This window comes from Gorilla gorilla, chromosome 9 (genome assembly GCF_029281585.2).
Source record: "Gorilla gorilla gorilla isolate KB3781 chromosome 9, NHGRI_mGorGor1-v2.1_pri, whole genome shotgun sequence".
NCBI classification, from domain to species: Eukaryota; Metazoa; Chordata; class Mammalia; order Primates; family Hominidae; genus Gorilla; species Gorilla gorilla.
The window spans coordinates 63543525-63559834 of NC_073233.2; the positions used below are offsets into that span (position 1 = coordinate 63543525).

The 16310-nt window shown below is 37.1% G+C and overlaps 1 protein-coding gene across 2 annotated transcripts; it reads left to right on the top strand.

The window, feature by feature from the left end:
- The first annotated feature begins 587 nt into the window (after nucleotides 1-587).
- TRIM51 (tripartite motif-containing 51) lies at nucleotides 588-9090 on the top strand. Of its 2 annotated transcripts, XM_031016191.2 has the most exons (7): nucleotides 588-675; nucleotides 2707-3121; nucleotides 3405-3500; nucleotides 5313-5543; nucleotides 6261-6283; nucleotides 7220-7317; nucleotides 8413-9090. In XM_031016191.2, exons 2-7 carry the CDS (start codon nucleotides 2711-2713, stop codon nucleotides 8910-8912), a joined length of 1359 nt encoding a protein of 452 aa, XP_030872051.2. In that variant the 5' UTR covers nucleotides 588-675; nucleotides 2707-2710; the 3' UTR covers nucleotides 8913-9090. The 2 variants fall into 2 exon arrangements, with proteins under 2 accessions (XP_030872051.2, XP_063566864.1); XM_063710794.1 differs by lacking the exons at nucleotides 588-675; nucleotides 5313-5543 and having other exon boundaries at nucleotides 2711-3121; nucleotides 8413-8978.
- Nucleotides 9091-16310: the final 7220 nt, after the last annotated feature.

The following is a 16310-nucleotide window of genomic DNA, read 5'->3' on the forward strand; positions in this document are numbered from 1 at the left end:
TCACTGTAACACATATAATCACCTAAGAATTTTAAAAATATTTTTGACGAATAAATGAAAAATTAGCTAGGTGCAATGGCATAAACCTCTAGTCTTTTTTACTTTGAAAGCTGAAGTGGGAGGATTACTTGAGCCCTGGAATTCAAGGCTGCAGTGAGCTAAGATTGTGCCACTGCACTCCAGAGGGTGAAACTTTCTTTGGTATAAATAAATAAATGTGCACTTAGAGGAATGCTTGTGCCTTGGGAAGAAACTCAAGAAACAGTATTAATCAACTTTAGTTAATTTCTAGTATATGTTTACTCTGATAAGATTGATGATAGATATGCCTCATTCAGGCAGTGGCTTTTACAATGATAGCGTGATGCTAATTTAATCAGTGATGAAAAGGTGTGTACAAAATATTGCATAAACTTAATCATCTCTGTCTCCACCTTTCTTAATACCCTAAATATCACTAAAGAGGTGGGTGTGGTCTTCAAAGATTCACATAAAAGGATGTAGAAGAGACAAGCTCATATTTCTCCAGAGGAGGACAGCACTTAGAGTTAACTGCATTCGGGTGATGACCTCTGAAAGTCAACTGTGCAGGAAATGAGCTCCTGATCTTGGGGAGTACTTAAAAGAATTTTTTCTTGGAAGAATTACTGCAGGAAACATTCATAGAACCTTGGGGTGAGTGCAACTTCTATGGAGAAAATTATTTCTCTCTTCCTTTAAAATAGTAAATTACAGTGATAAAAATATCTAACTGTCTAAACTTACCGAATGATCTTATTTGTAACTCATATTATTGCTATTCATTTTACGACATGAGGTTATTAATTGTTGTCATTTTGTGTGTTCCAAAAGTGTTTAATATATTTTTGAAAAATTTTAGATATCTAGTGTTTGCTGCAATGTATTTGTATGCATCATGAATATATGGAATTCACATTAAAACATATATGTGTGTACTGCATGTACTAATATTGCTACACTTAATTAAGTAAAAAAGATAATTATTGAATACTGTAAATGTTGTGCTTTCATAACCTTAAGCTTTTAGACATGATTTTAAGTTACTGAGGCAATGATGAGTTAAAAATGTTGATACTAAAGGAAATAAGAATGCTCTCCAAAATACCCTAGCTCAGAAATCAAAACACGATTGTTTAGCAGATAACTGTATAACGAATGATTTGATACTTGATACTAGTTGTCATTTTAATTGAGGCTTACCTCAGATGAAACTATGAAAAATTCCTTGAAATGGCTCAGATGGCCTCTGAAAAATATTTGCAATTCTTAAATTTTCGCTCTTGGCACTTAAATTCAGCAGTGTTTAGTAAAAGAGAGGAAGGTAAAGGACTTCAAACTGCCAAGGCAAAGATTACAATTTGTATTGGTCAGGGTTCTCCAGAGACACAGAACCACAGGATGTGTACATAACTATATATATATATATATATACCAAAAATACTTACAGTTGTGGTACAATTGCCTATCGTATACCATACAGGTTTGTAGCCTAAGAACAATATGCTATACTGTATACCATAGCTGTGTAGTAGGCTATACCATTTAGGTTTGTGTAAGTATACCCTATGATGTTCAAACAATAACGAGACTGTCTAACGCATCCCTCAGATCATATATCTGTCCTCACTCTACACATGACACTGTACAGGAGAGGAAGTCCACTAGGGGAATTTGTTCCCTTGATTATGGAGTCTGAGAAGTTGAACATAGGCTGTCATTAAGGTAGTGTCCTGGAGATACCAATATCCTGGCTGAGTTAGAATCAGCTTCAGGAGAAAGAGAGGAAACTGCCTTGTCTCTGCCCTTTATCTTCAGTCTGAGCTACCAGCTGATTGGATAGTGTCCACCCACATTGAGGGCTGCTGTTCCCCACTCAGCTCACCAACTTACATGTCTCTCTGGAAACACCTTCACAGACTCACCCAGAAATCATGCTTTACCAATTCTCCATGTATTATTGAATCCAGTCAAGTCAACACCTAAAATTAACCATAATACCATAGTAATATAATGATATATATTTCAGTTTTTAAAAAACTGACTATATGTCAGTTCATAGTTTGAGTAGCCCAAAGAAGAAGTTAATTTAAGCCATAAGAAAAATAAACCCAATATTTTTCATTATTTATTTTATCTCCTAGTGATCCTAGGCTGGTTTAATTGCTGTCTTTTTTTTTAAATCTGGTCTGTTGGTTTGTTCTGGGGTTGTTTTTGTTTTAAAGAGTCGGCTTCTGGGTCCCTCTCTCTAAAAATATGTCATAGCACCCTCTGACCATCTTCTCATGTTTTGTTTCCTAATGTAGGTTTTCTACACCTCTCCCATAGTCATTCAGTAGTTATTTGAAAGAGAAATACGGACAAGCATGTTTCATTCTAGACCACTTAATATTAAAACCAGAGTTTCATATCGACATCCAGGGAATAGGTTTTTGAACAGATCTGCATTATGCTATGGGCAGGAACCAGGAGTAGAAGAGGTTGTGAGTCATCTAGTCAGTAGTGTCTGCTAAAAAGCCTAAAGACTCTCTTTGTGTATGAATTTTTCATTTTTGTTACAGAGGAAATAGTTTGTTCCGCTTTAATGAGCACTGTCAAGAAGAAAATATAGCTATCACATATCACCACATGTTCACAGATTTTCACCAACCCAGACCCCAAAATGACATGCTGCTCTTTCTTCTTCAGAAACATGAATTCTGGAATCTTGCAAGTCTTCCAGAGGGCACTCACCTGTCCCATCTGCATGAACTACTTCCTAGACCCAGTCACCATAGACTGTGGGCACAGCTTTTGCCGGCCCTGTTTGTACCTCAACTGGCAAGACACTGCAGTTCTTGCTCAGTGCTCTGAATGCAAGAAGACAACATGGCAGAGAAACCTCAACACTGACATTTGTTTGAAGAACATGGCTTCCATTGCCAGAAAAGCCAGCCTCCGGCAATTCCTTAGCTCTGAGGAGCAAATATGTGGGATGCACAGAGAGACAAAGAAGATGTTCTGTGAAGTGGACAAGAGCCCGCTCTGTTTGCTGTGCTCCAACTCTCAGGAGCACCGGAATCACATACACTGTCCCATTGAGTGGGCTGCTGAGGAACGCCGGGTAAGTGATGCCTCTGAAGATCTATTTCTATACAGGACACATGAAATTCTTGTAAGTCTATTTCCTTCGAGATTGGATGATGCCATCTCTGTGTCCCCTTAAGCATGTCTGTTATGAGCTTCCTTGACTTCACACCTCTCAGATTTGACAAACATGAGGAGAAACAAAGCAAACTCTCTTTTCTGTGGGCTAATTTGTCTCTCATTTTGGGTCATTCGTATATCAGAGTGTGAATGATACTTTATTGTCCTCACTTGTGCTTCAATTCATGGCTGTTTTGCAGGAGGAGCTCCTAAAAAAAATGCAGTCTTTATGGGAAAAAGCTTGTGAAAATCTCAGAAACCTGAACATGGAAACCACAAGAACCAGATGCTGGAAGGTTAGTACCGTATGACTCTACCTTCTCCAGGAACTTATAGTGAACAAATGGGTGACTCTTAAAATATGAACTTGATCTCAACCCATAATGTTTCTGGAATTCAATAAACAAGGAAAAAACACTTGAGAAAAAAACACCCTAATTTTTTATTTAAGTTAGTGTGACTCTTTGGTAGGATTTCTAATCAGACCACAGATGTTACCCAAGCATGCTCATCTGTTTCCATACAAACCTATAGCAATACCCCAACAAATACAGGAAACTGGGCCACTTCACACTCTTCCCAATGGGCTGCCTGGATAAATTCTGGACACAAGAGTTATTTGTCAGTCATGGAAATTTCAGGTGACCCTTCTAAGGCTGAGTCAGTATGAATTTGAATCCTGGTGGGCAAGTATATTGAAATGTGAGCTAAATTTCAGGCAGAAGGAGCAAGAGCGCAACCTTAGAGAAAGCATGAAATGAAATATCAGCACTAATTAATATTGAATAAGTCATAACACATAATGGGAAAAGTGGCGAGAAATGTAGACTTGTGTCTTGATGAAGACAGAAATATGTGAGAAATATGGGAACTAGTATTTAATATAAGGAGAACTCTAAGGACTTAAGAAGAATTCTAGAAATGATTTTCTCTTTGTGGATGTTTATATTGAGGGTATGATATCTAATATTCATTCATTAATTTATTCTAATATTAATTCATTGAAAGATATTTTATGAGTACCTAGTCTATGTCAAATATCAACTTAGAAAATTAAGGAGTAAAGAAGAAAGAAAACACACAAATCTTGCCATGGAAATGAGAAAAGCAAATGGTCACCATGCAAATATGTGAAGGACATGATGTGTTAGAGTGTAGTAGTGTCTTTGGAGAATAATCAAGCAGGAAAGTAGAAAAGGAGCACAGAGGCCAGGGACTGGGGATGAAGGTTTGAGTTTTAAATAGGGTGGTCAGAAAAAAGGCTCATGGAAAAATTCACACTGAAACAAAATCTTGATCAGGAGGAAATATATATATCCTCCTGTTTGCCTTCCTCTTCCTCATCAATATATGAATATATATGTGTATCTGGGTGTTGGTATATATATATATATATATATGGATACATTTGAGGAATATATATACACACACACACATATACATGTATATATTCCTCATATATCCATATATGCCTATATTTGAGAAATATATATATGAGTACATATATGAGAAATATATATATATATGAAAATAATTCTAGGTATAGAAAACAGCATGTGCAGTAATATTTAATTTGCATTTATTTGGGGGTTTGAGGAACCACAAAGAAGTCCATGTTGCCTGTTAGGGTGAGTTTGGAAGAGAATAAATGAAACCTTATTAGAATATGTTATGCTGGGTGAAATGCATTGAGTTGACAATGCTAGTCTGGGTCATGTCATCATTTGTCATATAATGGTTTTACATAACTTGCCCCAATTATCCAAAATAGAAATAATGGCTTCTTACCTAGTCAATATAACTCAATAGTTTGACTCTTAAGCAAGAACTGTGTTTTCTTTCTATAAATGTGGTGTGGAAGAGGGAAATCCATTTTTATATAACTATCTTAGAAAACATTTTATCATTAATCAAGTAAATGTAACTGGGCAGAAACAACTATGTTGATATTAGTACAGAAAAAAAAGGAAAGGAATAAAATTTTGTGGAATCTGAGAATTGACAAGATTGAGGATTAAAATATTGGGTGTTCAGAATGCTAAGAGGAATCAGTGAAATTCAAGAGAAGATGGATAAAACATTTCTATTTTGACTAACTGTCACTGCAGGATTATGTGAGTTTAAGGATAGAAGCAATCAGAGCTGAATATCAGAAGATGCCTGCATTTCTCCATGAAGAAGAGCAACATCACTTGGAGAGGCTGCGAAAGGAGGGCGAGGACATTTTTCAGCAACTCAATGAAAGCAAAGCCAGAATGGAACATTCCAGGGAGCTTTTAAGAGGAATGTATGAGGATCTGAAGCAAATGTGCCATAAAGCAGATGTGGAGCTACTCCAAGTACGGACTGACCATGGGGTATCATGATGTTGAACATTCACATACATGGGTGTTTTTCCTCTCTCCTGAACTCCGTCTCCCCCTTCACTTCCATTATTTGTTTCCAAAACCACGATTCGATAACTAATGCTACTTGGTTGGGAGGGTATAGCCTCTCCTAGTGATTCTACTAGACCGAAGGTCCCTCCTACTTTATCCACCAGCAACAAAACATTGTAGAATGGCTAAGGTAACAGACAGCCCCAAGAAATATTTCCCATCAAAAGTCACTGATTAATTTAGGATTTTTGAAAGTGGAAAAAATGAGAAGTGATTCATTGGCATTTAGGCTAATTTGGAGACATGGCATGATGGAGAAGTTGGGGAAGCTAGGATCACACTAATATTATTTTGGGGTCCACTCATTCTGGTAACAGGGCTTAGGGAAGAAGACTGAGTAGCTTCTTTATGGTTACCACAGAGCATAGACTCTGTGGGCCTCCTCTCCCTTCACTTGTAAAGAGAATGTCTTCAAGACTTAGACTTTATCAGGACATTAATTCATGACATATGATAGACTGGGATTGTCATGAGAAAAGGAACAGAAAATGCTTTCCAGGAGGGAACATTGTAGGAAAATAATATCTTCAGAAACTGTCTCCAAATCTCACACTGAACTTAGTGGAAGATGCATCTTGTGGAAAGCACTAAGCCTTTCTATTTTTTTTTTTTTTACAGGCTTTTGGAGACATATTACACAGGTGAGTGCAGACCAAGATTTTAGCAGATGCTTTCAGTTTCCACAAATATCAAGCAGGAACTTTGATATTGAAGGTATAATTGATTCAGACAGTGATACAGCCTTGTGCTGGTTGTACTTTCTCCATCCCCTACCGCATGTAGTCATCTATTCTGTTGCCATACTCAGTGACTTTATTAAGCAGCTCAATGAAAGTTCTGCAAAACCAAATAAATAAATAAATAAATAAAACAAAAAATAAATAAATGAAAGAAAAATAAAGGAAGTGAGCATCTGTATTCCTAATTTCCTTTTTATTGCTCAAAACTTCATATTTGAAAGAGAAAATATTACATTTACTACATGGCCACAAAGTCAACCAGGGTAAGCCAGAGAGAAAAGGGGAAAGTATTTCAGCAGTGAAAAGTGTTGATGATTTCTAGTTTATATTTAAATATATAATTCTGAAAAATGGATGAAGCAAACTATTTGGAATGTTTGAACCATGTAGGCCTCCAGAGAACCTCAACTATAAAAGGCAGATCTCCCTGCCTAGAGCAAGTTTCAACACCCTGGCCTTGAGAAGGGAGCAACAGATGCAGCAGTCTTAAAAATAACCCCACTTTTCCAGACAGTGATTTCAGGAATTTCTGGTGAGGTCTGGAACCCAGAATTTCATTTTTGATTATTCTCCCAGTCTTAAGACTAATGATCCTTACTAATTAGGAGCAATATGAAGAAAGATCCTAATGAATTCTCAGTCAGATAGACTTTTCCATCGTGCTTGAAAATGAGGAACTGTGAATAAGAATGGATTTGAAAAAGAAAATCATAATTTTGGAATTAGCAAATGTGTGGGTTAAAGGGATTCTCATGAAATGTCTTTTAAATAAAAGTGGTGATTTTTATGTATTTTTTTTTGGCTGTAGATGTGGTAACTGTATCTTTCTCCTTGCAGGTATGAGTCCCTGCTGCTGCAAGTGTCTGAGCCTGTGAATCCAGAGCTCAGTGTAGGGCCCATCACTGGACTGCTGGACAGGCTCAGTGGATTCAGAGGTAGGTGTCAGCCCACTGGCAGAATTCCCACAGTCTATTACTTCTTGTTAGAATCATGGGGGTAATATTTTACTCTTCATCAAATCTTTATTTCATTTCAGCAGGAAATGAACCATATGACTATGCAACCCTTTTATATCTGTGTTTCTATTTATAGTCCAATTTATAACATGAAGAGTAAAACATAGTGAAAAACAAATATGTTCTGGGCTCACATGTATAGAGTTATATATTGGGTAAATGGAATGAAATAAGAAATAAAAAATTGAATAAATGGAAAAATGCTCAGAAGGAAGCATAATAATCCAAGGTTACATAAAAATTTTACATTTCTTTACTGTATTTCATTTGAATTGTTAAACACATTTCATTGGGGAATAGAGTTCACTGCAGTTTGTTGGAGTATTTGTACTTTCTTACAATAAATATATTTTATTGATATAATGTAAAATTTGACTTAACATGTAAAAAGAAAGAAGAAATTGTTATGTAAATAGGAAGTAAAAATGGAAATGATAATTTCAGTTTAGTTACAACATGAAGAGCTAGGTGTAAAATCCAAAATTCGGTTTCAGTCTAGAGCTAGCAGGGATGTCCGCAAAGTGACTGGTAAAAGATTTTGCAAAAATCTGCCTTAAGTTACCACTTATAATTTGAACATATGGACTTTTATCCAGTTATCTAGAGCGGTGCTTGAGTAAGCTAAAATCTTCCCATTCTTGCCAAAATTATATCACTAGTATTTAAGAACAAGAAATATTTTAATAATAATGACCTTGATAGCTAAAGGGCATTCAGGGCATAAAATAATTCACTTTTACATTAGAGATTGGATTGAAACAGGCTGGTCTTATATTCGACTCTCAATTTTTAAGTTTTCAATAAATTTTCAATGTCTGTTTCTAGGGTTTTGTTCTTCCTATAGAGAATATTAATCATCCCTATACTTTCTTAAATGTTGTAGTCACAATTCTCCTGTCCTTGTAACTTCAAATTTCTTGGTAAAGTAAACTCTTGGTAGAACAACATTTCCCTCAAGAATTCTAATTTCTATTAATTACATGTATCTATATTTTTTAAAAATTATTTTTGCAGTTGATTTTACTCTGCAGCCTGAAAGAGCCAATAGTCATATCTTCCTGTGTGGAGATTTGAGAAGCATGAATGTTGGATGTGACCCTCAAGATGATCCCGATATCACTGCAAAATCTGAATGTTTTCTTGTATGGGGGGCTCAGGCTTTCACATCTGGCAAATATTATTGGGAGGTTCACGTGGGGGACTCTTGGAATTGGGCTTTTGGTGTCTGTAACAATTATTGGAAAGAGAAGAGACAGAATGACAAGATAGATGGAGAGGAGGGACTCTTTCTTCTTGGATGTGTTAAGGAGGACACTCACTGCAGTCTCTTTACCACCTCCCCACTTGTGGTGCAATATGTTCCAAGACCTACCAGCACAGTGGGATTATTCCTGGATTGTGAAGGTAGAACCATGAGCTTTGTTGATGTTGATCAAAGTTCCCTGATATACACCATCCCCAATTGCTCCTTCTCACCTCCTCTCAGGCCTATCTTTTGCTGTAGTCACTTCTGACCAGAGAAAAGTCAGAAATGTGTCTGTATGCTCTGGGAACCTGTTTATCCCAGAAAGCCCTCTTTTTTGCACCTCATCAAACAGGACAAATAAGTTATATTTAATGTCTTTAGTTGCATTCTAATGTCATCAAAACTCATTTATGGTGTTTCTATTAAATATGGTGAAAACATTAAAACCATGTGTATTGATTCCTTTTTAAATCATTTTTGGAAAATCATTACCCATGATGTATGGCATAGAATATATTCTCTGGTTTTTAATTATTTCTGAATGTCACAAAGTGAAATAATAGATGACAGAGTTGTCTAAATGAAGTTAAAATCAATGGAAGAAAGTAGAGATCTTGGGCTTCATGAAAAAACTTGGAGTAAAAAAGACTCAATGGTAACCTGGAAATATTGTCTTTCTCTTCATCTAACAATATTATACTTATCCATGTGTTTTATTTATGAACCTATACTTTGAGGTAATCTTATTTGACCTCCTATGCTGTGCTTATCTTTGTAAATCTCATCTTATATACAAAATGCTCATGCATTATTAGAGTGCTGTTCTACAGTGAAATTTACAAGGGGATCAGGACAATGCTGGATCAATTAAATGTTCAAATGGACATAACTGAATACTGACCCCTACCTCAAACCATACACAGTGCATTTCCACATGGATTCATGTTCTGAAGGTGAAGGGAACACGATAAAATATATTTTCACACAGAAAGATTTCCTAACCAGGACAAAAAAGTAACAATTAAGAAGAAAAATTTAGTTAGTTTGTATCAAAAATGATGACTTCTGTGTTTCAAAATACACCATCCAAGAATTAAAATGCAAACCAAGAGTGGAGAAAAATATTTATCCCAACATATATGCAATAAAATACAATACATGTGATTAATGAATGTAATAAATAAAAGAAAATGAACCCAATATAAATTTGGGAAAATATTTGAACAGGCACTTCATAAAATTGGAGGCATAAGTATCTGGACAAATATGAAAAAGGGATTACTTTTATTAGTCCTCAGAATAATAAAAATTAATCCATAAGTTTATCTACAGGCCTCCATAAAAATTAGCAAAATTTAAACACACATAATATTGTGTGTTGTGAAAGATAAAGAATCAATGAAAGTTATTCATGGCTGGAGGGATGTAAACTGAAATACTTTTTGGCAAACTGACTATGAGCATTCCTTATGGGCTAGACATTCTAATTCTAAAATATTTTCCACAGACTGCCTATGTGTATTTCAAGATAAACACAATGTTGATCATTGCAGCAATTTTTATAGTAGCTCCAAATTGGAGACAAAATAAATATTCATCAACAGTAGAATTGCTAAATAAATTGTGATCTCATCGTACAAAAGAATTTTACAAAACAGAGATAACACCGAAATGCAACAAATTAATGAATCTTAAAGAGAAATTTAAGAAAAGAATTGAAACATACAAGTGTTATATTACAGTGTTTTATTTAGATAAATTGTGAACTCCATTAATTGATGCTAGAAGTTAGAATATTGAATAATGTTTTGGAAGGTAATGGTTAAGAAACTTAAAAATTAACCAGGATAAGATACAGGAAGCATTGAAATCAAGGAGAGAAACTATAAGCATTTTTCATGCAGAAGAGAATTTTATATATATATATATATAAAGTATTTTAATGTATAAAATAAGAAGTTTGAAATAAATGAATTTGATGTTTTGTCTAATTTTTCAAATGCATATATATATAATTTAATTTATGATAATTTAACATCAACATTAAGATACAAAACTTTATTATTATACTTTAAGTTCTGGGGTACATGTGCAGAACGTTCAGGTTTGTTACATAGGTATACACGCACCATGGTGGTTTGCTGCACCCATCAACCCGTCATCTACATTAGCTAGTTATCCCAGTGATATCCCTCCCCTGGCCCCCCACCCCAGACAGGCCCCAGTGTGTGATGTTCTCCTCCCTGTGTACATGTGTTCTCATTGTTCAACTCCCACTTATGAGTGAGAACATGCGGTGTTTGGTTTTCTGTTTTTGTGTTAGTTTGCTGAGAATGATGGTTTCCAGCTTCATCCATGTCCCTGCGAAGGACATGAACTCATCCTTTTTATGGCTACATAGTATTCCACAGTGTATATGTGCCACATACATTTGTTTTACAGTCTGTGAAGAGATTCAGAGAATATCACATTTTAAGACTTGTATTTACCTCCCCGTCTCCCCTGTGTAACAAAACCTAAAACTACAAAGGGAAATATAAGGAATGCCATTGCCCTTGGGATGCTGGTAAAACTAATTGAAGTTTGGAAAGGGGAAGAGAAAAAATAGGAAAAAAATATGTGGAGGATTTAGACCTACACCTGAAGGTTGGACAGGTTTTAAGTTTTTGGCTACATTTTAGACTAATCCTGCTTTTTCCTGTGAACCAACCAGCAATCTCCAGTTGCTGGAAAGAACAAAATACTTGGGTAATGTACAAATATGAATCAACATTCTAATTCTGAGCAATTATCCTGCAAATCCTGCCAGGTGATGGGAATAAATAAGATGCTCATCACTTGGAGATTTCCTTTTGGGAAAGTAAGACTAAGGGAGCTGAGCAAAGCCAAGCCCCATGCCCCTAAACCCTAGCAAGCATAACTATAGCCCTCAGTTAATTGGGTGTGTCACAAGACATCCTTTTCTCTCCCTTGTTGGAGGAGGGCTCAGTCCTACAGTTTCACCTTAGTATTTGGCATATGATAAGGAGTTCATGCAACTCCCCTGAGACACATCTTTGTCCCAAACTCAATTCCAAACTCAGGTCAAAGCCCTAGGAAAGAAAACTGGATCTAAGGGATCCAGAGGCAGACAAGTTAAGAAGCACAGTGCAGGTGGACATGGCTGATTCCTGCCAATTAAGCCAAGCTTCCCATTTCACGGATAAAGGCCACATTAATATCCATTGCATAAATGAGGTCTAGGGAACTCCAAAGCTACTGACAGCAGGAGAGATAGGGTGTATGTGAGTACAGTGGATAGTTCCCACCCTGTAGGCCCCCTGCTTCATGGGTGCAAGCGCTTTAACACCCATGGCAGCACCTGCCAAGGTCGCTGGGACTCAGGGATGAAAGGACAGAAGATAGAAAAAGGACGCTCTTCCCTCTCTCACTCACATACCCCGAGTATCTGCTATGGATAGAAAGGAACCAGGGATGCCTGCTCCCCTCTTTCTAGATGGATGGCCGTTTATCTTGAGTCTTAACTCTTTTTGAATGCATCCCGAATCTCTGGGACTGCTTTGAAAAACAAATGCCAAAAATGCCTTCTTTTTTTCTTTCTCCTCCTTGGTTCTCTCTTCACAGATAGGTAATTGTGTCTCTGTGCTGTGGGATACTCCCCTCAGATGCATCCTCCAAACTGGAAAGAGTTAATTTCCCAAACTTCAAACTGGTTGGCTTAGGACTGGGCTCAGGGGAAGGGAACCCAGAAGCCCAACATGTCAGCAAAAGGGTAAAGTTTTATTTTTTATTCATTATTATTATTTTTTAACCAGCTGGGCTTTTGGCCTCCCTCTACTTGTCCAAGCTGGTAAAAGGCCTCGGGATTTTTGAACTGTCCTTATCTCACCCTTGTTTTATTTTGATACATGTTTTCTAATAACCTGGTTTGTCTCTTCCTGCCTTCGGGTCATCAAACTCCAAATGGTCATGTAATTGGAGCCTTTGACAATGGCCCCTTCTGCTGGGAACCCTCAAATAGGCCTCTGAGGGAGCTCTGACTGCTGGTTCCACAGAACACCGCCCCCTGTCAGCAGGAAGCAGTAAAGATCAGTCTTCATGCTTATCCTTATCCTCATTGCAAGGGCAGTTAGATGTACTTCCTTAGAGGGCAGAATGAGACAACCAGGTGGGAGGGGGTCCGTGGCAAAATTCCAACCGGCCTATGTACTGGGAGGAGTGCACAGTGAGGTGCAACCACAGAAGTCCATGCCATTTGTAGTGGGGAAGAGCATGACCCCTCCTCTTCCTGGGTGGAACCTGGAATTCAGACTGTGGTGGGGGAAGCCTACATCAGCAGAAACTCTGGCCTTGCAGACAGTCCCTGTTCCACCTTTTTTCCTTTTTGCCCAATAAATCCTATTATTCTCATCCTTCAAATCGCCTGCAAGCCTAATGTTTCATGGCTGTGTGATAAGGACCCAGTTCTTAGCTGAACTAAGGAAAAAGACCGGGAACACTTTTATCTCAATTATTCCCAATAATGGATAAACAATTGGCATAGTATAATTACTTTCCCATGACAGAAAATAAATGCAGTTCACTGGAACTGTTTATCAATTACTTTCGATTTCCATGTAAATATATGCACACTGTATCTTAGCTGTTTAAATCCTGCTCAATCTAAAAAGCCTTCTTGATATATTAATCCATAGGCAATTTTGTTTTCTTAGTCTGTCTTCAATTTCAGATGATAATTTGTCTTGTAATTCTCACTAGGACCTTAGATATGCTTCTTTTAAGACTCATTATTTTCTATCTTACTGTGTAGCTTTTGTGCCTGTGTTCTATCCCTCTACCAAAATTATTCATTAATTCTCATTCATTATTTGATACCTTGACTCTTTATCATAGTTTCTTCCCCAGAGTAGATTCTGAGTGAATTTTTATGAAATAAATATGTGTAATATTGATTTTTTTTAGTTTAGATCACGTGCCTCCAATGTGAAGAAACCATTTATCTTTCTTCAATATTTTTAGTTCATCCTCCACGGTGGTGCTGTGATTATTACAAGATATTTTTAAGTGTGATGGTTTTTTAAAAGACAGTTTTTGAACATTGAATAAATTAAAACTTGGTCATAAAAGTTTTTCTCTAGGATATGTTGAGTCTGAAATCTCTTGATTGGCAAGCAAACAGCTGAAATTTCTGAGGTAATCTATTCTCTCAGAGCCAGAGATTAGAACTAGAGCCTACTGATGGTGGGAGAGAAGTTAGTTGACTACTGGGGTATAATTCAGAGGGAAGGTATGGCTGGAAAGTGTGAAAAGTGTTGAACTCAAAGGTGAGGATGAATAGTGGGATAGAGGGATAAACTAGAGAGGAAAGCCTCTGACAGTGAAAGTGTTTGCTGGGTTGTAAATCTAGAGCAGCTTCATTCACTGCAGTGGGATGGATTTTTAAAACAAGAAGGGATTTGTTTATATAGAACATTGGTGAGGTAGAACTCTGGCCAATGTGCACTTTAAATAGTGAAGACCGTTCACACTGATGGTAGTTTCTTTTGCTGTGCAGAAGCTCTTTAGTTTAATTAGATCCCTTTTTCAATTTTGTCTTTTGTTGCCATTGCTTTTGGTGTTTTAGACATGAAGTCCTTGCCCATGCCTATGTCCTGAATGGTATTGCCTAGGTTTTCTTCTAGGGCTTTTATGCTTTTAGGTCTAACATTTAAGTCTTTAATCCATCTTGAATTAATTTTTGTATAAGGTGTAAGGAAGGGATCCAGTTTCAGCTTTCTCCATATGGCTAGCCAGTTTTCCCAGCACCATTTATTAAATAGGGAATCCTTTCCCCATTCCTTGTTTTTGTCATGTTTGTCAAAGATCAGATAGTTGTAGATATGCGGTATTATTTCTGAGGGCTCTGTTCTGTTCCATTGGTCTATATCTCTGTTTTGGTACCAGTACCATGCTGTTTTGGTTACTGTAGCCTTGTAGTATAGTTTGAAGTCAGGTAGTGTCATGCCTCCAGCTTTGTTCTTTTGGCTTAGGGTTGACTTGGCGATGCAGGCTCTTTTTTGGTTCCATATGAACTTTCAAGTAGTTTTTTCCAATTCTGTGAAGAAAGTCATTGGTAGCTTGATGGGGATGGCATTGAATCTATCAATTACCTTGGTCCGTATGGCCATTTTCACGATATTGATTCTTCCTACCCATGAGCATGGAATGTTCTTCCATTTCTTTGTATCCTCTTTTATTTCATTGAGCAGTAGTTTGTAGTTCTCCTTGAAGAGGTCCTTCACATCCCTTGTAAGTTGGATTCCTAGGTATTTTATTCTCTTTGAAGCAATTGTGAATGGGAATTCACTCATGATTTGGCTCTCTGTTTGTCTGTTATTGGTGTATGAGAATACTTGTGATTTTTATACATTGATTTTGTATCCTGAGACTTTGCTGAAGTTGCTTATCAGCTTGAGGAGATTTTGGGCTGAGACGATGGGGTTTTCTAGATATACAATCATGTCATCTGCAAACAGGGACAATTTGACTTCCTCTTTTCCTAATTGAATGCCCTTTATTTCCTTCTCCTGCCTGATTGCCCTGGCCGGAAACTACCATCAGAGTGAAGAGGCAACCTACAGAATGGGAGAAAATTTTTGCAACCTACTCATTTGACAAAGGGCTAATATCCAGAATCTACAATGAACTCAAACAAATTGACAAGAAAAAAACAAACAACCCCATCAAAAAGTGGGTGAAGGATATGAACAGACACTTCTCAAAAGAAGACATTTATGCAGCCAAAAAACACATGAAAAAATGCTCATCATCACTGGCCATCAGAGAAATGCAAATCAAAACCACAAGGAGATACCATCTCACACCAGTTAGAATGGCGATCATTAAAAAGTCAGGAAACAACAGGTGCTGGAGAGGATGTGGAGAAATAGGAACACTTTTACACTGTTGGTGGGACTGTAAACTAGTTCAACCATTGTGGAAGTCAGCGTGGCGATTCCTCAGGGATCTAGAACTAGAAATACCATTTGACCCAGCCATCCCCTTACTGGGTTAGTACCCAAAGGATTATAAATCATGCTGCTATAAAGACATATGCACACGTATGTTTATAGCGGCACTATTCACAATAGCAAAGACTTGGAACCAACCTAAATGTCCAGCAATGATAGACTGGATTAAGAAAATGTGGCACATATACACCATGGAATACTATGCAGCCATAAAAAAGGATGAGTTCATGTCCTTTGTAGGGACATGGATGAAGCTGGAAACCATCATTCTCAGCAAACTGTCTCAAGGACAAAAAACCAAACACCACATGTTCCCACTCATAGGTGGGAATTGAACAATGAGAACACATGGACACAGGAAGGGGAACATCACACACTGGGGACTGTTGTGGGGTGGGGAGAGGGGAGAGGGATAGCTTTAAGAGGTATACCTAATGCTAAATGACAAGTTAATGGGTGCAGCATACCAGCATGGCACATGTATACGTATGTAACGAACCTGCACATCGTGCACATGTACCCTAAAACTTAAAGTATAATAATAATAAAATTAAAAAAAAAGAAAAAATAAGTAAATAAATAGTGAAGACCGAAATAGCATCCTGAAATTAATAAGAACCACGTGCTTCATCCTAAATATTGAATAGGAAATGTTT

Coding starts and splice junctions, on each gene's coding strand:
- TRIM51 (XM_031016191.2), top strand. CDS start 2,711: ATGAATTCTGGAATCTTGCAAGTCTTCCAGAGGGCACTCACCTGTCCC. Junction 5,544..6,260: donor CAGATGTGGAGCTACTCCAA/GTACGGACTGAC, acceptor TTTTTTTTACAG/GCTTTTGGAGACATATTACA. Junction 7,318..8,412: donor CAGGCTCAGTGGATTCAGAG/GTAGGTGTCAGC, acceptor TTATTTTTGCAG/TTGATTTTACTCTGCAGCCT.